A 26,436-nucleotide genomic window follows, 5' to 3' on the forward strand; every position below is an offset into this window, starting at 1 on the left:
TTAGCTGCACGAATCATGCCATTTCTGTTTAATGTCATAGCCATAGTTAAATTATTGATGCTTAAATCATTTCTTCCTACCATCAATGCCCTTTTTGGTCTACCTCTAGCCCTTCCAATCTCTTCAACTTGAAACAAATCATTTCTCACGGGTATTGTTAATGACCTTCTATCTGCATTTCCAAACCATCTTAATCTACTTCCTATCATTTTATAACCTATTAGAGCTGTTCTTAGGTTACTTTGATTACACTTCTGATCCTATACTTTTAGTTAAGGTTCAAAATATTGATACGTCTGATACGCTGGTAGGGGCGTATCGGGCAAATCGATACTATTTTTTCTATTTTTTTCTGAAACCGATTCAGGGGGGCAGTTTAGGGCTCCTCCACCCCTTGAACCGGTCAGACCCCCGATACACCCACTACAGGGGCATATCAGAGGGGTCCCGGAATGCTACGTATCGGCCAATATCAATACTTTGAACCTTACTTCCACTCATCTATCATTCGCACTTCTGCCAGTCATTTTTTTTACCACCCAACTCTACTCCATACAACATAGTTGGCCTTGCAACTATTTTATAGAAATTTCCTTTTGATCCAAATTATACTCATCTATCACATAATCTGAATACACCCTTACATTTTGCTCATCCTGCTGCTCTAATTCTATGGGCAATATTCCCCACAATCTCTCCCTAGTTATGCATCATTGAACCATTGTACCAAGAAAAATCACATTAAATTATCTCTTCGTTTCCAATATCAAGTGCAACTTGATTTTACAATCCTATTACTATTAAATTTACATATTATATATTTTGTTTTAGTCCTATAAAACTCCAAAATATCCCAATGAAAATTTTCCTCGTGTACAATAACAGGGCCCAGCTATATTATGCATTGCTGTTCCACGTAGCCCATGAGCAACAACTTTGCAACAATGACACCGTGATTGTTAACAGAGAAAATCCAAATACCTTTAGCCTAAGACGAGGACTTGAGTAGCTTCTTGTAATCATGGAAATTCCCTTTGAACGGTGCGACCTTGCCTTGTGATACTACCCACAGTTCTTCCACACTCTCGGATATTAAATGCTCATCGTGGCTAACCTGGAAAGGGGAAACTAAATCTTAGTGAAGGGTGTAAAAATGAACAGAATGAATGTACACTTTTTTCCCAATGGTTAGACAAAGTAACAAAACAATAGAAGGGGTGAATATATAAAGCAAAAGCATAATACCATGAGTACACCGCCTTGGAAGAGAACCAGACCTTGAATGAGTGCTTCTACAGCATCCAAATCCTGTATACGGAAATAAAAACTTATCTAATGAGCAGTCAAAATTTTAATTTACAAGAGTACAACTTTACAAAGAGTGTGAACCCACACGAAGCTTTTACAGTGTACTACCCTCCACCCAGAAAAAGTGTGCCAACTAAATACAAAGACGTGTATTTAAGTATTTAACAAAACAATTGCATGTCAAAAAATTATTGATAACTATTCTAAATTTTATTAAAATAACAATGAAAAAGAGTAATTAGTACAATATGCTTCGTAAAATCAGCTAAACCCCCATAGTGGCTAGCCTCGGTTAACCACCTCTTCAAAGATTCATTACATTCCTCCCCCCTTAGGACATCTGATTTCTCGCTGCCCTTTTGCAAATCCATTGGCGGATCATGACACCCACTTTTTTAGTCCCAAACTTTACTCGAGGGGCAGCCACCTTAAAATTTTATTAACCATTTTCAAAACAAAAATCTACAAAAATAAGGGAGCACATATCCCACCTTGCCCCTAATACCAAGAATACAAAGCACTCCACCATCTCAGGCCCACCCAAAAAAGAAAAAAAAAATACAACGAAAATGAACCACATACAACCTAGCTTGTTCTAAGAAGGATGATGGCAGTCATGTAACACTTGCTCTTAGCTCATTCATAATTTCTTTTATTTTTTTTTATAAACATAATCTCTTTTGTTTCCCTAATTGCAAGTCTGTACCTCCAAGGTCCCTAGGTGACACATTGACAACAATGGATTACACCAATATGGTATTTGATAACTGGATTAGTAGGCACTGAAAGTACAATTTGAAAAAGGTTCCAACTAAAAAGGACTTAAATCCAGGGGTAATGTTAGTGTATGTTAAAATGTTTTAGAAGTATAATAATGAAAATAATTAGAGGACAAGTTACTCAAATGGCTAAAGGAGCATTCTTTAATAGGAATCTTTTCTGCAATCCTCTTTCAGCACATCAGCTGTTTTCAAGCATCGCCTAAATCATAACATTATGGCAACCAACCAATCATCTAGGCAATATGAAAAAAATCATATAAACAAGAGCAGTTTTTCGTCTACTTAACTCCTAGATAGCAACACTTGACTGGATCGTCTGGACCCAGTAGAAACATTTACAAATGCAAGTGTAAGTTAAAACATATAATGTGCAAAGGGCAGGCAGGACTCTATGTTGGGTATTTCCCAAAAATGAAATAATCAGTAAAAGTACAAAATATAAGATACATCTCTGCCAGGTCATAAATGCAGGTTGTCCAAAAATGGTACAACCAGTACCAGTACAAACACAGTAAATACATCTATGGCAAATGTCATCTCCATTCAAATTATAGGAGGTTACTCACTGATAACTTTTGGTTACAGAATAACCAAGTCAGAAGTTGAATCAACCATACTTCATTTCTTAGCACTCATCTTTGCAAGAACCCTGAACTGTATCATGTCCAGTACCAAAGGCCTGGTTTGTTTGCAATGCAATTTCATTTGCACTAGTACAAAAGTATGGGAATGCAAATGATTTGAGTGTACATTATTTTTTTTTTCTTGCTTGAGATTTCACTGTCTGATTGTAATGTAGACAAAGCAAAACAAAACCTGAATGAAGTAAAGTTAAGTAAAACACAAAGAAAAAGTCAACCAGAATTTGCATTCTCGTACATTTGAACTAGTGAAATGAAATTGCACTGTAAAAAGAGTTTAAGGTATAGGGATAATGACATTTCATGGAAAACCAAGACTAGACAATTGTTTGGAAAATACAAAATAGGAGCTATATAACATCAAGTTCTTTTCTGCTAGGGAAAAGTACTGAGAAATCAGCTCTATAAAACTGACATAAGCACCAAGTCAAAAGCCAAGTCTCAAGTTCCATAATCCTTTAATAAAGGAGAAACAACAAAATACAGCAAGAAAGGCAAGCTACAACTCACAAGATGGTTCGATGGCTCATCAAGCAGAATGATATGTGGTTTTTTGAAAGTTATCTTTGCAAATGCAACTCTGCTTTTCTGACCACCTGAAATAACATTTTAGATCAGTACTAGGGTCATTATGGAACCCAAAATTTCAATGTTCAAAGAATCGCTATACAAACAGAATTTGCTTATGGAATTTGGATTGCAAAACTCAGATTTTAGTAAGATTAATAAATCAAGAAGTTGGACACTGACTCATCTGAATCAATTTTAAATTAAACTCCCTCCGTTTTAAGCTTGAACCATGGTTATTAATGCAAGTTTCCACTCTACAGGCACATCTAACATGCATGAAGATTATAAGATTTAGGTACCTGACAATATACATTGGCTGAAGAGCAAGATTTAGGTACCTGACAAAGTATACATTGGTTGAAGAGCAAGATTGCCTGTTACACCGAAGGAACCCAAGTGAGCTCGGAGCTTCTGCTCTGGCACTCCCTGCAAGGGCCAAACTATCTTAACAAATTCTGATACAATAATCACTCTGCTCATGTTTCGTGCAAACATAAGATCACTTGCTAAAATATTCATCAGTTAATAGAGTAAGCCACTCCAATTAGAACCTCTCCACAAATGGACAAAGAATTAAGAGCAGCATTTTGAAAGTAGTCCAGTTCCGGGGGTACTAACAAGTAGAATGTGCATGTTTTTAAGTGGTGTTTTAGACTCAAACCAGACCAGATGGTTGGACCATTAGACCCGGGAGGCCATTCCAATTTTTTAAAACCCCGGTTTTCAATTTTCTGGAAAACTAGTGGAACGGTCAAAACCAGGCAGAACCATTGAAAACCGGCTGGGTTTAACGCCCCAACCTGTTTCAATGGCCCACCCAGGTCAGTAAATGCTCAGAAACATAAAATGTTGATGGGAAGAGTCAAATTCGTTACTTGTTAAATACATGGACATTTGGGGCCAAAAACAAGAACTAACCACCCAGACAGCACGTTCAGACGTGATATAATTTATAAAACATATATATATTTATATATATAGCAATTATGTGACTCACGGTCAAACCGTTTGACCCACAACCTGGCAATCATTCCGGTTGTGTCTGGTCTGAGTCTTACAAAGGTTGATATTGTATTGACTAGTAGAATACTAACTAGCACAATTTCCATTTTAGTTCATAATGGTAGGATGCCAAGGGTCCATTACTTGGAGCAATGGTAAGATGCTGGGCTGACAACTGTGAAAATGCAGATTTGGCTCATGAGAATGGTCACTTTATGCTTGTTAGTGTCAACAGTACAGGGGTACTTTGGTCTTTTGGCTTATCTAGTTGAAAGTGAAAGGTCTTCTTTATTCAAGTTTAAGTTATGTGTCCCATCACTTATAAGGGACAATACTGTCTTTCTTGTAACTCAACCATTTACTACAAATACAAAGTGGGTCGGCTAGAGTGGGAGACTTTGACACTACTGCCGAACCCTTCTTTTCTTTCTTTCTTTCTTTCTTTCTTCTTCTTCTTCTTCTTCTTCTTCTGAACTGAATAAGATTGTTTTACATGGTATAAGAGCAAATATAACAAGTTCAGACCTGCTCTTTTTTTTCTGATTTACCCAGTTTTTTTATCGCCCTTTTCTCTAGGGTTTCACAGATTTCTCAAGAATCACTGGGAGATTAAAGGAAAGGCTGCAAAGGAGTGATCGTTTTTCTCTGTAGGAGGCCTTCATGCCTCCGCTTTGTGGTGCAGTGGTTGTTTGTGGTGATTGGTAGGAAGCTCTCTATTCGATGGTACGAAGAGAGCAGGTTCGGGTGGAGTAGTGTTCAGCCGGGTACAGGTTGGTTCTGTAGTGTGCAGTACAGGTGTTTGATTTGATGGCTGATTGATTACAGCTCTTGTATTAGGTGTGTGATGTGTATTTGAAGAAGTCAGTGGTGTTGAAAGTGAGTTAGGGTTTTGCGGTGGTGCATGGAGTTGTACTGAATAGTCAAAGGTGAATACCTTGTTTATAACAGTGATTTCTTTGTGAAGTGAGGTGAATTAGTTAAGATGGCATCAACTGGAGATGGGAATGACAATAAAACAGGTGTTGTGATTTCTCCAGATTACCTAAATGTTCAAATGACATCTATTAAGTTAAATGGTGAGAATTATGTGCCATGGGCCAAATCTGTGAAGGTGTTTTTAAAAGCCAAGAAAAAGGTAAAACATGTGAGAGAGGAGAAACCCTCCTCTGATTCTCTAGGATTCAGTGATTGGGAACAAGAGGATGCACAAATCATGGCTTGGTTGTGGAATGGCATGGAACCTAAAATCAGTGTGAATTTTATGTTCCTAGATACAACTAAAGAAATCTGGGACCATGTTAAGAAACTTTACTCCGGCCAAGATAATACTACTAGGATATATCAGTTGTGCCAAGATTACTTTAATCTAAAGCAAGGTAACTAAAGCTTAGAGAAATACTATGCAAGCATGAGGAATATCAGAAATGAGCTTTGTAATCATTCATGGAGAGTGGGAGACGAGAGAGAGAGAGAGAAAGAGAAGAAAAGGGAGATACGATTGAGAGGAAAAGAACAAAAACCACCACTGGCTGCCGCCAGTTCTCTATTTATATCAACTTAATAAAAAGAATAAAAATTACAAGTATGCCCCTGGCGGCATACCCTAGAACCAAACTAATAAGAAAAAAAAGAAAAGTAACTAACTGACAGTATCTTAAGAAGTCAGCCTACTAACAACAACTACAAAGTAACAATTAAATAAGACTTACAACACTCCCCCTCAAGTTGGGCTGAAAATGTCTATCATGCCCAGCTTGTCACATAACTCATTGTGCCGCGAGTATGAAAGCCCCTTTGTGAGGACATCAGCAAGTTGTTCCTTGGAGTTGACATAAGGGATGCAAATTTCCCTTTTTTCCAATTTTTCCCTTATGAAGTGTTTGTCCACCTCAATGTGCTTGGTCCTCTCATGTAGGACAAGGTTGTTGGCAATGTTTATTGCAGCCTTGTTGTCACAGTAAAGAGACATAGGACTATGAATAACAACTCCAAACTCCCCTAGAAGATTCTTTAGCCAAAGGGCATCAGCCACCCCATGTGCCATAGCTCTATATTCAACTTCAGTGCTTGACCTTGCTACCACACTTTGCTTCTTGCTTTTCCAAGTCACTAGATTTCCTCCCACAAATGTGCAATACCCACTTGTGGACTTTCTGTCATCCACAACACCTGCCCAATCAGCATCTGTAAAGACTTCCACCTTTAGGTGATTGTGTTTATTGAATAGTAGACATGTTCCAGGATATTTTTTCAAGTACCTAAGAACTCTCTCTATTGCCTCCATGTGTGGTTTCTTAGGAAAGTGCATGAATTGGCTTAGGACCCCAACGGAATAGGCAATGTCTGGACGGGTCATGGACAAATAAATCAGCTTTCCAACTAACCTTTGGAACTGTTTCACATCTTTCAGAGGTTCACCATCACAGCCACCTAACTTGTGGTCAACATCCATGGGAGTATCTGTCGGCCTTGCACCTAATTTGCCTGTGTCCTGTAATAGATCAAGGGTGTATTTCCTTTGACAGATAAAGATACCATTTTCTAAACGGGCAACTTCAATCCCAAGGAAATACTTCAGGGGACCTAGATCTTTCACTTCAAATTTAGATGCAAGGAATTGTTTCAATTTTTGTATCTTTGAACTCCAACTTCCTGTAATGATGATATCATCCACATACACTATCAATACAGCAACCTGTTCCTGACATCTCTTCACAAAAAGTGTATGATCAGACTGTCATTGTTTGAAGCCCATCTGCTGAACTGCCATGTGAAACTTATTGAACCAGGCTCTAGGAGATTGTTTTAAGCCATAAAGAGACTTTCGCAGCTTGCCCACCTTATTTTCACATCTCTTTGCAAAAAATCCAGGGGGTTAAACCATGTATACTTCCTCCTCTAAGTCACCATTCAGAAAAGCATTCTTTATGTCCAGTTGATGCAATTCCCAATCAAGATTAGCAGCTAAGGACAGGAGAACCCTAATTGATTTCATCTTAGCTACTGCAGCAAAAGTCTCATTATAGTCAACCCCGTATATTTGTGTGTACCCTTTGGCTACTAATCTTGCTTTGTACCTTTCAACTGTTCCGTCTGCCTTGTGTTTAACCATGAACACCCATTTACACCCCACGGGGTCTTTCCCCTTTGGAAGATCCACCAATTCCCAAGTTTGATTTTTGTGAAGAGCATTAATCTCCTCCTTCATGGCATATGTCCATTCAGGGCATTTTAAGGCTTCTGCAACATTTCTGGGAACAGGGATGCAATCAACTGTAGATAGGAAGGCTCGGTATGTGGGGGAAATGTGATCATAGGAGACAAAATGGGTAATGGGGTGTTTGGTAGTGCATGACCTGACTCCCTTTCGTTGAGCAATAGGAATGTCAAGGTCATCCACAGTAGGAGTAGGGTTAGGGAGTGGACTTACCTCCTGGGAGTCTAACGGTGTCGGTTGCTCAGTGTTTGGCTGCTCCACATCTCTATCACATCGCTGATCTCTATAGCGTGTACGTTGGAAGACACGAAAGGGAGCAAGGTCTGGAATAGAAGGAAGAAATACCTAAACCTGCTTCTCCTCTTCCACATTACTACTCTCCCCCTGAGGAGAAGCAGGGAAGAATGGCTTAGACTCAAAGAATGACACATCCATAGACACAAAAAACTTACGACTAACGAGATCAAATCACCGATACCCTTTTTGAGAGGAGGGATACCCCAGAAAGATACAAGGAATGGACCGAGGGTCTAACTTACCTCGAGATGGAGACAAATCATGGACAAAGGCACGACAACCAAAGACTCATGGGAATGAAAAATAAAGGAGACTGAGGGTACAATAACTGATGAGGGGCCATGTAGTTCAGCACTTTGGAGGGCATGCAATTGATAACATAAGCAGTTGCAAGTATAGCATCCACCCAAAACCTTTTTGGAACATTCATGTGTAGCATCATCCCACAAGCCACCTCAAGGAGGTGTCTGTTTTTTCTCTCTGCAACACCATTTTGTTGTGGTGTTCTGGCGCATGAGCTCCTATGAATAGATCCGTGGGAGACAAAGAACTCATTGAGCTCCCCATGGAAGTATTCTTTAGAATTGTCGGATTGGAAGATCTGTATTTCAACATGGAACTGCGTAAATACCATCCTCTTGAAGTCTTTAACAATCTTTGGAACTTCGTCTCTACTACGCATAGGAATTACCCATGTATAGCGAGAGTAATCATCGATCAATGTGATAAAGTACTTATATCCGCCCTCAGAGATTACATTAGTAGGTCCCTATACATCAGAATACACAACATGAAAAGGAACATTTGATCTTTTATTACTTGAGTGAAAAGTTGTTCTACATTGTTTGCTCAACTGACACGTTTGACACTGGAACTCTGACACTGAACATGACTTAAATAAAACCGGAAACAAAGACTTTATTATTTCAAAAGAAGCATGACCTAAACGACTATGCCACAAAAAATTGACTCTTATTTGACTGACTATGTGACTCTGAGGATGACACCGAGAGACCAGCTTTGTTGTCGAGAATGTAGAGACCATCCACTAGTCTCCCTCTACTAATCGTCCTCCCAGAAGTTAGGTCCTGAAAAACACGAGTCAGCAAAAAAGGCTACACTACAATTTAAAAAGCTTGTAATACTACTAATTGAAAGCAAATTTATAGGAAGTTGAGGGACATGCAATACACAATTCAGGTTAAGGCCATGGGGAAGAGATATTGATCATTGGCTTGCAATGGAGGAAAAAGAGCCATCTGCAAGTCTCACTCTATCCCTTCCTGACAAAAGGCTATAAGTCTGAAACAAGTTTGGCATACCGGTCATGTGGTTGGAGGCCCCTGAGTCAATGATCCAAGGGGAATCCGTGGGAGTGACATGGAATGCAGAAGTCGTATTACCTGAAGTAGATGCAAATGAAGTAGAGGGAGTATCAGTGACTGAGCTATCCATTTGTCGCAAAGCCCTACCATAAGATTCCAGGTGTTCTCTGAAGGAATTCATTATATCTTCCTTGGGGTCAGAATTATTAAGGTGGTCCCGGGTACTACCGGCAACCTGAGTATCTTGGGTTGCCACATGTGCTGCATTCTTTGTTGTGTTCATCTTCTGACCTTGACCTTTACCCTATTCTTGATTCTTCACTGCCCACTTGGGTTTCTCGTGGATGTCCCAACAAGTGTCACGTGTATGTCGTGAACGCCGACAGTGGGTACAGAACAACTTATCTTTATCATCAGTCTTCTTAGTGTCACTTTTCTTCCCTGTGGAGTTATTATTCATTGCAACCAAAGCAACTTGTCGGTCCCCCTCAGCTGTAACCATCACACTCCGCCTGCTTTCTTTCGATTGAACAAGGGAGTATACCTCATGAACCGACGGCAACTCTTTGCTTCCTAAGATCTGAACCCTCAACAGTCCATATGTAGGGTTCAGTCCCAACAAGAAGGCAAATACACGTTGCTGAGAGACCAGCTTCCTGTAGGCCTTAGCATCATCATCATGTTTCCACTCTATAGCCTAATAATGATCCAATTCTTTCCATATGGAGGTAGGGCTGAATAATATGAAGACAAACTACGGTTTCCCTGTTTACAGGTTGAAGATTCAGCTTGTAACTGGTAAACCTTAGCATAATGCCTTTGCTCAGAATAGGTAGTTTTGGCCTGTTCCCAGATCTCACTAGCGGTGTTTGCCCACATAAAGTTCTTCACATCAGGTTCCATGGCTGCGAGGAGCCAAGACATCACCATACTGTTTTCTTGGTCCCACCTATCATGTTCAGCTATCTCACCCTTGGGTTCTTTCACCCTTCCATTTATGTAACCAGCTTTACCCCTTGCCGTTACATAGAGTTTTACGTTTTTAGCCCACTCCAGGTAGTTCAGACCATTTAAAGGGGTAATTGGCATGGGAAACATCATGTTTTCACCTCCCATACCAGCTGTGTTGCGGGTCGGTGTAACCCCCGATGAAGTTGATTCATAATTTGCCATAGGACACTGCTGAAAACAGTCCAAACACCACACAACTACACAACAGCCACAAGCAGAATACCGACCCTCAAGGAATTTACTTCTAGGATGTGAGGAAGAGAACAAGACACTGCTGAAATCAACTCTGAGATGGTTTAGTCATTAAACCAGCCCAGTAATCAGTCCAACACAGCCAAGGCAGACATTACTATCAGTCTGACTGCAACTCATACAGTCTAACAGTCCAGCATCCAAACAAATATATAGAACCAAGGAATTGGCCAAAAAAGACAAAAACAAGAACACACCTGTCCAGCACCTGTACGAAGGTGCCAACCTGAAATCGACTTCACAGCATCAAACAGAGAAGGAAGAGAATCTCTATCAGCATCGCCCTTCTCCGACTAGGGTTTCCTTGATATTACGGCCAAGGAAAAAACCACAGGAGGTGCCGCCAGTAATCTGCTAGGGTTTCTCTGTCTTCCACGTCCAAGAATTTAAAGAAGGAAGAAAAGACGAAGCAGGTTCAAAACAGGAGGGATCGAAGGTCTTTTACAGCCCAGAAAACCTTGCTCTGATACCATGTAATCATTCATGGAGAGTGGGAGACGAGAGAGAGAGAAAGAGAAGAAAAGGGAGATACGATTGAGAGGAAAAGAACAAAAACCACCACTGGCTGCCGCCAGTTCTCTATTTATATTAACTTAATAAAAATAATAGAAATTACAAGTATGCCCCTGGTGACACACCCTAGAACCAAACTAATAAGAAAAAAAAAAAAGAAAAGTAACTAGCTGACAGTATCTTAAGAAGTCAGCCTACTAATAGCAACTACAAAGTAACAATTAAATAAGCCTTACAACAAGCTTAATGTATATCATCCTCTAACTCTGGATGTCAAGTTCAGCAACAACAGCGAGAGCAACTTGATGTGACAAGGTTCCTAGTGGGTCTGAAGGCTGAATATGAACTTGTTCGGGAACAAATATTGGGGGATCAGCTCTTCCCTCACTTGAAGAAGTGTTTGCCCGTCTCCGTTGGATATCTATTGAGTCTACAAAGTCTTCTTCTCTCTTGGACAGATCTGGTTTTGTGGTGAGTAGAGGGGGAAATCGTGGAAATAAAGGTGGAGGTGGTGGCCGTGGGTTTCCAAGAAACCGAGATGGTTCTATATTTAATCGTTCTGGTGGCCGTAGTGGTGGTCGAGAGTCGGGGGGAGGTCGTGGTAGAGGAAGGAGCAATGCACCTAGAAAATGCACATACTGTGGATTAGAGGGGCACATTGTTAATTTCTGCCCCAACACTTGGGCTAACCATGCTGTGACTAGTGGCAATGGTACAGTTAGTGAAAATCAGCAAACTGATCAGACTCCCTCCACATCTACTGGAGCTTCTGGGAAGGAGACAGTGAGTGTACCACGTGAGGTATATGAGAAATTCCTTCAGACATCCTCTCAGCAAAACACAACTACTCTTGCCCATTCAAGTATGGCTTGCTTGGCTTCCAAACCTTCACACTGGATCATTGACTCTGGAGCCTCAGATCATATGACTGGGACTCCAAATGTATTTTCTTCTCTTTCTCAGTCTTCCACATCCCAAACAGTTACTCTTGCTAATGGTTCTACATCTCCCATTTGTGATGTTGGGGATGTTGATCTTACCTCCTTATCTTTATCATCTATTTTATATGTTCCCAAGTTCCCATTTAACCTTATGTCTGTTAATAGATTAACCAAGTCACTTAATTGTTCTATAACCTTTTATCCCTCTTCTTGTGTGTTTCAGGATCTCAAGACGGGGATGAAGATTGGTGGAGGGCATGAGGCAAGTGAATTGTATTACCTTAATGGTGGTAGCCCGCTAGTAGCACTTCAATCGTCTCTTACTCCTCTTCAATGGCATTGCAGACTTGGTCATCCATCTCTCAAGGCTCTAAAGTTGTTGGTTTCGTCCTTAAGTCATCTTTCATCGTTGGATTGTGAGTTGTGTCAGCTTGGGAAACACCATAGAATCTCTTTTAGTCCAAGAATTGATAGTGGTGTCTTTAGTTCATTCTGATGTTTGGGATCCAAATAGAGTAGTGTCCTACAATGGTTATAAGTATTTTGTAATTTTTGTCAATGACTTTTCAAGGATGACATGGCTATATCTTATGAAAGAATGCAGTGAATTGTTCTCTATTTTTCAAAAATTTTATGCTGAAATTCATAATCAATTTGGAGTTCATATTAAAATTCTTTGCTCCGATAATGCAAAAGAGTACACCTCGACACCATTCCAGCAATACTTAGAGCATCATGGAATAATTCATCAAACTTCTTGTTCCTACACCCCACAACAAAACAGTGTGGCTAAATGCAAAAGCCAACATCTGCTTGAAACTGCTCGGTCCATTATACTTGATATGAATGTTCCAAAGCGTTTTTGGAGTGATGCTGTCCTAACCTCATGTTTCCTCATCAATCGGATGCCCATGTCTATCCTTGTAAGTCAATCCTCTTTCTCAGTTTTGTTTCCCACTTTATCTATGTTTCCTCTTATTCCAAGAGTCTTTGGGTGCATTTGTTTTGTTTAAAATTTGGGGCTTGGCTTAGACAAATTAGATGCACGTGCTACTAAATGCATCTTCCTTGGATATTCCAGGACTCAAAAAGGGTATAAATGTTATAACCCTACCTCTCAAAAGTCATTTGTGTGTTCAGATGTCATTTTCTTTGAATCAGTTTCATTTTTCTCGAGTATTGAGGTCCCTCCTCCTTCCCTCGTAGTTCCCCTTCCTGTTCCTGTTGGGGACCCCCTCCCCACGGCTCCTGTTCTAATGGCAGATGCCCCTCCTTCAGTTCTCATTCCTTCACCTTCCTCTCCCGTATAGGTTACTACTGAGCGGCCACCAATCTGGCAAGTGTATACTCACAGGAGAGCACCGACCCCGCCTCCAATTCATTCCTCGTTGACAGATCCTGTGGTTGTACCTCCTCCTTCAGACCTTGATCTTCCTATTGCTTTGTGGAAAGGTAAGCGTAGTTGTACATCTCATCCTATCTCTCACTATGTTTCAGTTGCTCACCTTTCTACTTCCCATCGCCATTTTATATCCTTGCAATCCTCTGTTTCCACTCCCAAAACTATCCAGGAAGCTCTTACCTCTCTAGGGTGGCGACAAGCTATGGAAGAGGAATTGTCTGCTTTACAACAGAATAACACGTGGGAACTTACTACTCTCCCTCCTCGTAAGGATGTTGTTGGATGTAAGTGGGTCTACACAGTGAAGTATCTTCCGAATGGCAGTGTGGAACAATTAAAGGCCAGGTTAGTGACCAAGGGCTATTCTCAGTTGTATCGTGAGGACTATATGGAGACATTTTCTCCTGTGGCTAAAATTGGCTCAATTCGGGTATTGATTTCATTAGCAGCAATGTATGACTAGTCTCTCTTGCAACTAGACATCAGGAATGCCTTCCTGCATGGTAATCTAGTTGAGGAGGTATAAATGGAGCAACCACCAGGGTTTGTTGCTCAGGGGGAGGATGGTAAGGTTTTTATACTTAAAAAGGCAATTTATGGGCTGAAACAATCGCCATATGCATTGTTTGGTAGATTTCAGTGAAGTAGTGAAGAACTTTGGGATGAAATAGTGTCAGGTAGATCATTCCGTGTTCAACCATGACTCAAAAGATGGGAAAATCTTGCTAGTGGTCTATGTGGACGATATTGTCATAACTGGGAGTGACAGTAATGGGATTGACAAGTTGAAGAACTTCCTTTAGGATCACTTCAACAGAAAAGATATGGGTAAGCTGAAGTACTTCCTGGGAATAGAAGTTGCAAGGTCAAGGCATGGAATTAACCTATGTCAAAGGAAGTATGTCATTGACCTACTTGAAGAAACAGGGCTGTTAAGTGCTAAACCAGCCGAGACACCTATGGAACCAAATGCTAAGTTGAGTGTGGATGCAAGTGAGGAATTTGATGATCCTAGAAGGTATAGGAGGTTGGTGGGACAACTGAATTATCTGACTATCACACAGCTAGATATATTATTTGTTGTAAGTATGGTGAGTCAGTTTATGCAACATCCTCGGATTCCTCGTTGGGAAGCAGTTCTAAGAATTGTTAGGTATTTGAAGGGTGCTCCAGGTCGTGATCTACTATACAAGAGTGGAGGAACTCTTAAGATAGAAGGACATACAGATGTTGATTGGGCTGGTTTTATATCAGACAAGAGATCAACTATAGGATATTATACTTTCCTTGGTGGCAATCTGGTAACTTGGAAGAGTAAGAACCAAACAGTGGTGGCAAGGAGCAGTGTTGAAGCTAAGTACAGGGCTATGGCTCATACTACATGTGAACTAGTATGGTTGAATAACTTGCTACAAGAGATGGGATTCTTAGTTGACAAACCCATGGGATTATACTATGATAATCAAGCTGCTGTACACATCTCTTCTAATCCAGTCTTCCATGAGAGAACAAAGCATATTGGAGTCGATTTCCAGTTTGTAAGAGAAAAAGTGATTAGTGGAGTGATAACTACATCTCATGTGAGCTCAGGAAACCAGTGGGCAGATCTCTTTACAAAGGGACTATCTCGGGGCAGAGTAGATTACATATGTGACAAGCTGGGACTATATGACATATACTCTTCAGCTTGAGGGGGAGTGTTAGTGTCAATAGTACAGGGATATTTTGGGTCTAGTTGAAAGTGAAAGGTCTTCTTTATTCAAATTTAAGTTATGTGTCCCATCACTTATAAGGGACAATACTGTCTTTTTTGTAACTCAACCATTTACTATAAATACAAAGTGGGTCGGCTAGAGTGGGAGACTTTGGCACTACTGCCGAACCCTTCTTCTTCTTCTTCTCATACTTCAAATCTGAACTGAATAAGATTGTTTTACAATGCTAAAATGCCAAATTTTGGGTCAGATGGGAGTCAAAATCCAACATGTGTCAAAGGGTCTGACTTGGCAAGATGAGAAAAGATGGACTCGGACATGTCTATAGAAAAGTATATACTTGTAAAACAATTCAGATTTTTTAATTCTAACATTATACCTGCAAAAAATGTTACTAACTAACTTTTTCCTTTTTGAGAATAAGTAACTTCAATTGCAAGGCATGTACAACCAAAAAGCCTCTAAAGACAAACTGATTTACACAGGTAATGAATCTGCACTATACAAAAAATCCCTATCCAGCCCTGGTTTAGCTAAAGTATCTGCCATAGAGTTCAAAACTCTTGGGGTCCATCTGAAAGAGCAATTCAAAGAAGTTGAAATGTCACAGATGTCATGAATAAGGTGAGCCAGCCTCCAGGGGCCCTGGTCCAAACTGGAAGATCCAATAGCATCCCTAGAATCACCTTCAATAGCAAAAGTAGCCAATAAGGGCTTAGCAGCCCTCAAACCCACCAGCAGAAATAGGAAGAGCATTCAAAAATTGTTATGGAGATACACTAGCCCTTGTACTCAGAACCCATTGGTCATGGTAATTCAAGACAAGCTGAACTGATGGCAGCCCAAGGGATGGGTTGGCCAAATCCCCACATTATAAGGATTTTGTGGTGGAAGAGGACTCTCAAGTAATTGGGAAATAGCTTAGAAATAACAACGTAGGCTCTTGGGAAATATAACCAGGTCATGAGGGAGGTAAAATAATTGGCTATGGACTTGAGAATAAATCATAACAGGAAACCAAGATCAGCCAACAGTATAGTTGATCAGTGGTTAGCCGAGGAACCAGAAATCAATTGGATTGGGGCCTGATTCCCCTGGATGACTTGCAAAAAGTAAAATTCAGAAGGGAGGGGGTAGATGATAGACAAAGTAGGTGTGTTTCGCACAATTCTATTTTAACACCATCTTTAAGATATTAATAGTGAAAGATTTTCTTGTGGTTGCTTATTTTATTGCAGCGGAGATTAAATGCAAACAATAATCTTGAACAACCAAGATCACGCACATGGTGACAAAAACCCTAAAACTATTAACATCATTGCACAGCTGTTATGCACCCCTTTATGGAGATTGTGATGCAGGAACTGAAGAGTCAAAATTGAAATTTTATGAAATTTTATGTGTTTCTCTATTTTTGGACATGGGGGTATTCTTGTCATTTGCAATTTCCTATGGAGTCCATTGATAGGGTTTAATTTGTCTAGTTATAGTTTGTTTATGTTTAAAATTCCAAAGTCATTGCATAAGTAGGATTAGAGTTATTAGGTCTTCTTTGAATTGAAATAGGATATGACAGCTTAGTTTGAGTCCTAGGATTATTGAGTCTAACAATTTGACTCCTAGGATTATAATGAGTTAGAGTGTATAAATATGTATGGACGCTTTACACAAAGCTATGGTGAGTGATTCCCATGCCCTAGAATGATCCTATGCACCCTGTGAGTGATTCCAGGTATTTTCTCTCTTCTTTCTCTCTCTATTTTCTCTCGTATTCCTTGAAGAAGCCATTACAGCCATCAACAGCCATAAAATTCTGATCCAAGAGACCATTCAACATTCTCTAAGGACTAGAACTGAGCTGGTCCTACATCAGATTGTCAGCAGATTTTGATTCTAACTGCAGCCTCGCAAGTGTCTGGCCTCCAAGATTGATCCGCACAAAGCAGCAGGAGACAAAGCTCCCTATTCTCTATGTAGATCACAATCCAAAAAAAAAAGGGAGGGTTGGGAGGCTCCAAGATTGTGCTAGCAATCCTTTGGTGGCTAGAGTTTTTCAGAAAGAATGTATTCTCTAACCCTAGGGTCACCCCTTTCTAATATCTCGTACAGGTTGTGCTCTTTTTCTGATTAGGAGAGGATTTATCCAATAAATCCTCCTAATTATGAACAGGTCCTCAATTATTACAATTAGATCCCTCTACTAAGACTCCTCTTAGTGAGCACACCCTCCTCCATACTTTGTCTACGCTTTGCCCCTTAATGTGTGTGACCTCTTAGGTTCAATGATATTAGGCAGTGGCAAATGATGTCGAACTCCTTCAACATCCCAAATAAAACTCCTAGCTGAATCGAACTAAAACTCTTATTTCTCCCTTGAATGTGAATACTGTTCCACAAACCATGAGTGACACCTAGCAGTATGTCATAGTTACCCTAACAGCCTGAATTTGGCAGTTTGAACCTTTCCTTCTCCAGTTACCATACAGTTGAATCCTTCCATCATACAATGTCCCGAGAGAGCAAAGGGTCATGGTAAATAAGTCAAACCCTACAACCTTAGTCATATGCCCCATTGAGCTGATGATGACTCATATGGTGACACTTGGAACTCTTTCCATATACCATACTACCTTGGCCAAGAACTTCCTAAGTCTCATCAACTTCAGCCGCATAGGACATTCTCTCTCCTCATGGAGAGTGATAGATTCCATGTTGTGCATTCACATATCACATGCATAAGACACTATAGCCGATATGTGCATGCTTAAATCCCATGGTTAGGGCATAAGTATTTGAACCATCAAACCATAATGCCCCATACACATGATGCCTCAGGTCTGAGGCTTATCTATATGACTAAGATGTTAGAAAGAGTTATTGACTAGTGACTCCATGTAACTATTCTATTCTGGGTCATATTCAGTGAACCTGTTCTCTAACAGGCACCCACATATTTGCTTTATGTCTCCACACAAGTGACTCGGGGTTAATCACCCCATAAGGCAAGCATAATATGTGCTAATCTATCCGGACCATCAAAGCCCTCTTTGTATTAGGTAAAACATATCTCAAAATTTCTAACACACTTAGGACTATGTTTACTTGACAAAGAAACTATGGGCTATTCATATGAAACTAAAAAAATGTAAATATGAATAACTATGGGCCCTTTACTAGTGTCACATAATTGGCTTTAGGGCATACAACTAACAAATAGGTCAAAGGAGTTCAGGCTGAACCTAGGAAAGGGAAAGCAGTGATGGAGGGACAGAACTGTGGTACAAGAGTGCTGGATTGTATGGGACTGAATTCTGTGTCACAAGAAAGGGAAACTGTGGAGGCTGAAGATGCATTCAATGGATACAAAGAGGTTGTGATCCATTAAATGGGTCCAGACATTGATGGGGATAATGAAGACCTTGGAGATTGCTCTGCTGGTGGCAAAACATATAGAGCTTGGATCACTGAGATCAGGCAGGCTCTGGTGGTGTCAAGTACAAGTATGTTCATCGACAATGGTTTTATCTCCATAGGTGCTCTCATAGTTGTTGAGCTTTGGATTCTCAGGGTTATTAATAAAAGGAACGGAAGCTGAGACCGTGGAATTACTAACTGCAATCAGAAAGCAGGTGAAAACATAAAAGGGTGGAGAGGAGAAGACAGACAGGGAGTTGTTTCACCTATCTTGGAGACCAAATGAGAGGGAAGATAACTCAGCAAGGTCTGGGAGAGGAGGAAGGAAATTGGAGTTGTCATGGAATTTGAGTGGTTTAAATTCTGAGAGAAGAATGGTTGTAGGAGCTTTCATTAAAAGTTGGAAGGCAAGATATTTTGTGCTTACAAGTAATGAAATTGCAAGCTGTGGATTAGGGGTGAGCAAATGGGTAGGTTCTACCCGGAACCGAATGGAACCAAACTTGAACCGGCCTTGAACCGACCCTACACGATCTGTGTCAGGGTAGGGTCTGGTTCCAAATTCTTGGAACCGACCCCTACCCAGGCCGGTTCCAGGGTCTAGGGGTTTACCCTAACCGAACCGATCCGATGAACCGGCCTTGGTGGAACCTGCCTTGGAACCGAACTTGCCTTGAAATAAACCCCATAATACTTTTGGGGACGTGAAGATTTGAACCCATGCACTCATAATTACAAAGGCCATGGTCTCACTTGACCACTGAGTTACTTTAAGTGATTTGATCATTTGTTTTCATGTCAGTATTTGAATGTGTATAACAAGTAATGTAAAAGATAATATTTACAAAATTTAAATTTAAATTATAAATTTTGAACCATATAATGATAGTCTACATAAAATCTTACTCAATTTAATCAATAAAGATAATATAAGTTTTAAACTATATTTATTGAAAATCAAGTTTCTTAAAGAACATGTTTTTAAAGGGGGAGAGTAAACAAAGAACAGGTTCCACGGCACGGGTAGACCTTGGAACCGACCCCAGAACCACCAAGGCTAGAACCGACCTTGGAACTGACCTTCACAGGGTCAGTTCCAAAAACCTGGAACCAACCCCTATAGGGTAGGTTCTAGGTTCTGCCATGGAACTGAACCAAACCGACCCATGCTCACCCCTACTATGGATTCAAGGATTATTCATAGCTAATGGGGAGACAGGAAGTGTGAGTAGGAATTTAGGCCATCATTAGGGATGGCAGGAGGAATTTTGATGAGTAGACATTAATGTGGTTACAGCCAAGAGGGTAGTGAGGCAATTCTCTGTATCCACAGTTCTTTTGTTGTTTCATTGAAGATGGTTGGGAGTGGAATCTATTCACAATTTGTGGTCCAAATGATGACAACCTTAGTGTAGTATTATTATGGGAGCAGCTTGACAATTTTAGAGATATTGGGAAGAGGGGGGGACCTTGGGTGAGCATAAGAAAAGAAAGGAAGTAGTAGCAAACACTTTAGGCAGCAGGGGTTTTATCTATGCGTCAGTGGGAATTATACATGATCAAATAATCAAGAGGAGGGAGGAAGCAACCATGATAAACATGGACAGGTTCATGGTGTCTTCTGAATTGGAGGCCAGGTATACACAATTTCACATTTGTCTTTAGAAGCCGTGCGGCCCCTGCCCAAACCCTTGTCCAATCATACTCCAATACTATTGGACTGTGGTAGAGTGGTTCAAACTTTGAAGGTTTTGTGAAGATTACAAACATGGTGGGGTGATTTCAACTTAGAAGATTTTGCTGGTCATGTCTTTTCTTAGAAGTCGAAAGCCTTAAAAGAAAAGATCAAGGAGTAGAAGAAGAACGAAAGAGTGCCTGGACAGTATAGCAAAGGTTGATATGATGGAGGATGAGGGTAAGCTGAGAAAATAAGGAGAGGGACAGATAAACAAGATTAAGGGACTACCAATGCAGGAAGAGAGAAAAATTAATTAAGAAGCTACTAATTCATGGGGAATTGGTGGATAAAGAGACTAGAAATAAAGTAGAAATCACTCATTATTATTCTGAATTATATAAGGAAGGGGTTCCATGAAGGACAAAGCTAGATGAGCTCCGATTTCACTCTTTATTCATGGACCAGGTGGATACGTTGGAGGAATCCTTTTTGGAGGAAGAGGTGGAGAATTTAGAGCAGCTCATTGGCTAAAAACTCTAGAGCTCTTCTCACCTTTCTCTTTGAATGTTATCATTGGAAATTTGAAGGAAGCGGCAGACTCTTCATCAGCAAAAATGTAATATGCAGAAGATGGTTGCCACCAGAGGAGGGGTTCATAAAACTCAACTTTGATGGCAGTAGTAGGGGAACCCAGCACCTTCAGGAGTTTTTTTATGAAAGTTAAAAGATTTCATTAAGCTAGAAAGGGGTACATAAGAATATGTACAACAGGGAGAAACACACACACAGATTACAAAGGCATAAACTCTCTCACTATGTAAAAGTTCCCTGTGGGCTCCCAATTTAGCCAACAAATCTGCTACAGAGTTTAACTTGTTTGCTGGAATGAAGCTGCCGAAGGAGAAGAGAAGAAGAAGAAGAAGAAGAAGAAGGAGAGTTGAGAATGGCGGCAACAATCTCTCAGCCGGCCCTACTCTATTATTAATAAGTGTATTACATAATGTTACACAAATAGACTAGAATGCCCCTGATTAGTGATGGGACACCTAGACAAATGAAAAACACTAAATAAGATTAGGCCCAATAACAAAAGACTAAAGACCCAACAGAGATAAATAAACATATTAAGACAGCTGAACCAACACTCCCCCTCAAGCTAAGCATGGATGCCAATCATGTTTACCTTGCCAAGTAAGTCCAAGAATTTTACTGTAGCTAGCCCTTTAGTTAAAACATTTGCGATCTGCATCTCGGAGGGAGTATAAGGAATGCATAGTTCTCCTGAGACTATTCTTTCTCTGACAAAGTGGCAATCTATCTCAATATGTTTCGTTCTATCATGTTGCACCGGGTTATTTGCAATGTTGATGGCAGCCTTGTTGTTACAGTACAACCTGAGAGGGCACTCGATCTTTATTCCAAGTTCACCAAGAAGGATCTTAAGCCACAGAAGTTCAGCAACACCATGAGCCATAGCTCGATATTCAGCCTCTGCACTTGATCTAGCAACCACATTTTGTTTTTTACTCCTCCATGTAATTAGATTTCCTCCAACAAAGGTGCAGTACTCGGAAGTGGACTTCCTATCCCCAATAGAGCCAGCCCAATTTGCATCAGTATATGCTTCAACTTCAATCTTATTGTGTTTTCTGAACAGAATCCCTTTCCCCGGGCAAGACTTCAAATATCTGAGAATCCTTTCCACAGCTTTCATGTGAGGGATTTTAGGAGTGTGCATGAACTAACTGACAACATGTATAGAATAAGCAATGTCAGGGCGAGTGAGGGACAGATAGATCAACTTCCCCACCAGCTTTTGATATCTTTCCTTATCAAGGTAGTCCTCTCCTACTGATTCCTGCAGGCCATGGTTCTGTTCTATTGGAGTATTTGCTGGCCTACACCCCATCATGTCTATCTCTTGTAGAAGATCAAGGACATATTTCCGCTGACATATGTAGATGCCCTCTTTTGATCTAGCAACTTCAATCCCAAGGAAGTATCTCAGCTGACCCAGGTCTTTGATCTCAAATTCAGCAGCCAATAACTCCTTTAGTCTTTTAATCTCTTCCTGATCATCCCCTGTAATCACCATATCATCCACATAGACAATAAGTGTTGTAAGTTTTCCATTTCTCTTCCTTATGAACAAGGTATGATCTGCCCCACTTTGAGTATAACCACCTTTCTTCATGGCCCCACAAAGCTTCTCAAACCAAGCTCGAGGAGACTGCTTAAGACCATATAGTGCTTTTCTCAGTCTGCACACCTTCCTGCCAAACCCATAACCTGGAGGATCCATGAATACCTCTTCATGTAGGTAGCCATTTAGGAAGGCATTCTTCACGTCCAACTGATGTAGCTCCAATGAGAAATTTGTAGCTAATGACAATAGAACTCGGATTGTATTGAGTTTTGCTACTGGAACAAAGGTTTCTTTGTAGTCAATCCCTTCTTTTTGAGTAAACCCTTTTGCTACAAGTCTGGCCTTGTACCTTTCAATGGACCTGTCCTCCCTATGCTTTACAATGAACACCCACTTGCATCCAACAGTGCTTTTCCCTTCCAGTAGATCCACTAATTCCCAAGTCCTTGCTTTCATTAAGACTTTCATTTCTTTGTCCATAGCCTCTTTCCATCTTGGGTTGGATACTGCCTCTGAATACCTAGTAGGAACATGCACAGAAGAGAGAGCAGACACAAAAGAACAATAACGGGGAGACAAATGTGAGTAAGACACAAAATCAACAATGGGGTGTCGGATAGTACAAGAACGGGTAGGCTTACGAAGGGCAATAGGAAGATCCAAGTCAGAGGGATGTGTGATAGGATTACCTGGGGTTGCTAAGACAGGTTGATCCGAGTCCAATTGGTTGCTCTCATGAGTTGGAGGACCCTTTTTCCTTCTATTGTAGGTGATTCTTATATCTTTCTGCTGCCTTCTGAAGTCTTCAGTAACATCTGCAACATCACTAGTAGTAGTTGGTGTAATGGGAGCCTCACTAGATTCACCCGGGATACCACAACTAGGAGGATCAGGAGGAAAAGGTGGAAGGTCCGAGGCAGAAAGAGGCACAAAGAAGGAGGGAACAGAAGAATCCTCTTCCATCCCACTAGTCTCCCCCTAAAGAGGATTCTGGGAAGAATGAAAATAGGATTGAGACTCAAAAAAAACCACATCCTTTGTGACATTTTTTCTTGGTGACTGAATCATAACACTTGTAACCCTTCTTTGTAGGAGAGTACCCCAAAAAGATTCCTTTCGTAGCCCTAGGATCCAGTTTGGTCTTCTTTGGATCCTTTACATGTATAAAGCATACACAACCGAAGACTCTCGGTGGAAGAGAAAAGTCTGGAAGATGAGGGCAAAGGACAGAGAAAGGAGTTTTCATCCCCAATACCTTTGATGGCATTCGATTTATCAGATATGATGCAGTAAGGACTGCTAGAGACCAATAGTTTTGGGGAACCTTGTGCTGAAATAGCAAGGCTCGAGCAGTCTCCAATAGGTGTCTATTCTTGTGCTCAGCAACCCCATTCTGTTGGGGGGTACTAGCACAAGATGACTGATGGATCATTCCAGCATCCTCCATAAATAGATTCAAGGACCTTTCAAAGTATTCAGTTGCATTATCAGACCTGAATTGTTTAATTTTCTTGCCAAATTGTGTTTTAATCATTTTGTAAAACGCCATGGTTACCCGTGGCACTTCATCGCGTCCTTTTAACAAGTAGATCCATGTGCATCGAGAGTAGTGATCAATAAAACTGATAAAGTACCGAAAGCCATCAACAGAAATAATGGGTGAAGGGCCCCAAACATCAGAGTGGACTAAATCAAAAGAAGTTTGAATTTCATTACTAGAAATTGGATAAACAGTTCTACATTGTTTTGATAACTGACAGACTTCACAAACTAAATTTTGACTTGAAACACCTTTGAATAATTCCGGAAACAACACTTCTAATGATGAGAAAGGTAAATGACCTAGCCTAGCATGCCACAAATGTAACCTACCTATTGACTCCACATTGGACTGCCTACTAGTAGCAGATGTTTGTAAGGCCGAACTGATGTCTGCATCAAGGTAGTAGAGGCCTCCACACTCATGACCGCTCCCAATCGTTCTCTTCATTAATTTGTCCTGAAAGACACAACGAGTAGGAAAAAAAGTTATGCTACAATTCAAATTCTTGGTAAGCTTTGAAACAGATAAGAGATTTGAAGAAAGATTGGGAACATGTAGGACAGATTTGAGTGAGAGGTCCTTGCTTAGGTCAACCACCCCTTTCCCAGAGATGGTAGAGAGGGAACCATCAGCAACCCTCATCTTATCTTGGCCAGACAATAAATGATAGGAAGAAAATAGAGAAGACATATGTGTCATGTGGTCAGTTGCACTGGAATCAATAATCCAAGAAGCAGGATCAATAGAACTAGTTGCACTAAAAGCATAGGCAGAACCTGATCTGGCAAGGGAGGTGGAAGCAAGAGAATTGGTCCTTAGACGGGCTAGTGCCCGGCTAAGTACCTCTACCTCATTGGCAGTGAAACCCAAGGACCCGTGTCCGGGGGAATTAGCAATATGTCCCATGGAAGGGGAAGCAACTGTGGATGAGTGTTTTGAGCCATCTCCACTGTGACTGGCAACCAGATTCCCACTTGCAGCTTGACCCTTCTGATGCTTCTTATCTTTCTTCAAAGCAGCTGGTTCCAGATGTGGATAGAGAACCCAACAAGTCTCTTTCACATGCCTTTCTCCTCCACAGTGGGTGCACTTTAGATGTCTCTTGTCCGAGTACTTATTCTTTTTTTTTTTTGATGAATTTGTCCGAGTACTTATTCCCCTTTTGATTTGTAGAAATTAGGGCCGAATGTTCCACAGACTGTTCAGCTAGCTTAGTTTGAGTATCAACTTGCATCTCTTTTCTTCTAACCTCTTCATTCCTCACGAGGTAGTAGACATGATGTAAGTCTGGCATTTCATCCCTTCCCAGAATTTGGGACCTTATTCTCTCATATATTGGATCTAGGCCAGCCAAAAATTTAAATGCCCCTCTTCAATTTGTCTGTCATGCCTTTCCTTCTCTCTGGCATTCTCCCAATCAAGAATGAGGTGATGATCTAGCTCTTCCCATAATCCTTCTAAGGTAGCAAAATATGTTGCAACAGTCATATCCCCTTGCCTCAAGGCAGCAATGTCTTGATTCAATCTATAAATTCTGGCATTATTTTTTCTCTGCCCAGAAGTTTTAGACACTTTCTCCCATATCTTGGCAGCAGTGGAGAAATGTTGAACAGTCCTAGCTACCCTTGGAGTCATTGAAGCAAGTAGCCAGGACATAAAGCATTCTCCTTACGCCAAACTGCATAATCAACACCCCGGGATGTGATGAAGAGCATGGCTGAAACAGACCATTCTCTGAAGTTATACTCATCCAACAACACATTAGTAATCTGCAGGCTGTGCAGATTTGGATTCTCCAGATTAGGGGACCTCCCACTAGTCCTAACATCTCTAGAAGACACTTCCCCGGATATAGAAGACATCTTCTCCTACTTGCAAAGATCAAACTGTAAACACAATATACAGAGAACTGTTTCAGACTTACGGAACTTGCTGCACTGCAAACTCTGCCCTGAGAACCCGTAACAGAGCTGAAACCACGAGCACCACACTGCTGCACTATGCTCTAATTACTGCTGTCGCAGACTGTAATCAGTCCAGACTTCTGCTGTGCTCTAATCACTGTTGTCGCAGCCTATAATCTCTGCCACGACCAGTTCTAGGACTGCCGAGATCAGTCCTCCCACCTAGATCTGTTCCACACAGATCTCTCTTAGCCGAATGGCTACAATCTGCTGTACTGAGTCTATTAGGGCATCAGCTTCTGGGACTAACTCCCCTTGGGCCCTACAACCAAGGGAAACCCTAGATGTAGGTCCTGCTGTGTTCTACGACCAACCCTAGGGTTTCTTTGCAACAACCAAGAAAGAAAAGAGGAAGAAAGAGAGTTGGATACGAGTAGAAGATGAAGCGGCGGCTGTAACCAGGTGAAAGATTAGAGCTCTGATACCATGTTTGCTGGAATGAAGCTGCCAAAGGAGAAGAGAAGAAGAAGAAGAAGAAGAAGAAGGAGAGTTGAGAATGGCGGCAACAATCTCTCAGTCGGCCCTACTCTATTATTAATAAGTGTATTACATAATGTTACACAAATAGACTAGAATGCCCCTGATTAGTGATGGAACACCTAGACAAATAAAAAACACTAAATAAGATTAGGCCCAATAACAAAAGACTAAAGACCCAACAGAGATAAATAAACATATTAAGACAGCCGAACCAACATAACTCTCTAGGAATCCA

The 26,436-nt window shown here is 40.8% G+C and overlaps 1 protein-coding gene across 1 annotated transcript in view; it reads right to left on the reverse strand.

Annotated features, from left to right (window-relative positions):
* Positions 1-721: 721 nt before the first annotated feature.
* Positions 722-26,436, reverse strand: part of ABCF3 (general control non-repressible 3) — a 52,587-nt gene continuing 26,872 nt past the window's right edge. The window contains exons 15-18 of the mRNA XM_010268293.3: positions 3,640-3,727; positions 3,242-3,327; positions 1,246-1,308; positions 722-1,114 (exon numbers count right to left, since the gene is read on the reverse strand). Coding sequence (XP_010266595.1) covers positions 989-1,114; positions 1,246-1,308; positions 3,242-3,327; positions 3,640-3,727 — 363 coding nt within the window. The 3' untranslated portion in view covers positions 722-988. The remainder of the gene's footprint in view (positions 1,115-1,245; positions 1,309-3,241; positions 3,328-3,639; positions 3,728-26,436) is intronic.

This window comes from Nelumbo nucifera, chromosome 3, assembly GCF_055504915.1.
Source record: "Nelumbo nucifera cultivar China Antique chromosome 3, China Antique-T2T, whole genome shotgun sequence".
NCBI classification, from domain to species: Eukaryota; Viridiplantae; Streptophyta; class Magnoliopsida; order Proteales; family Nelumbonaceae; genus Nelumbo; species Nelumbo nucifera.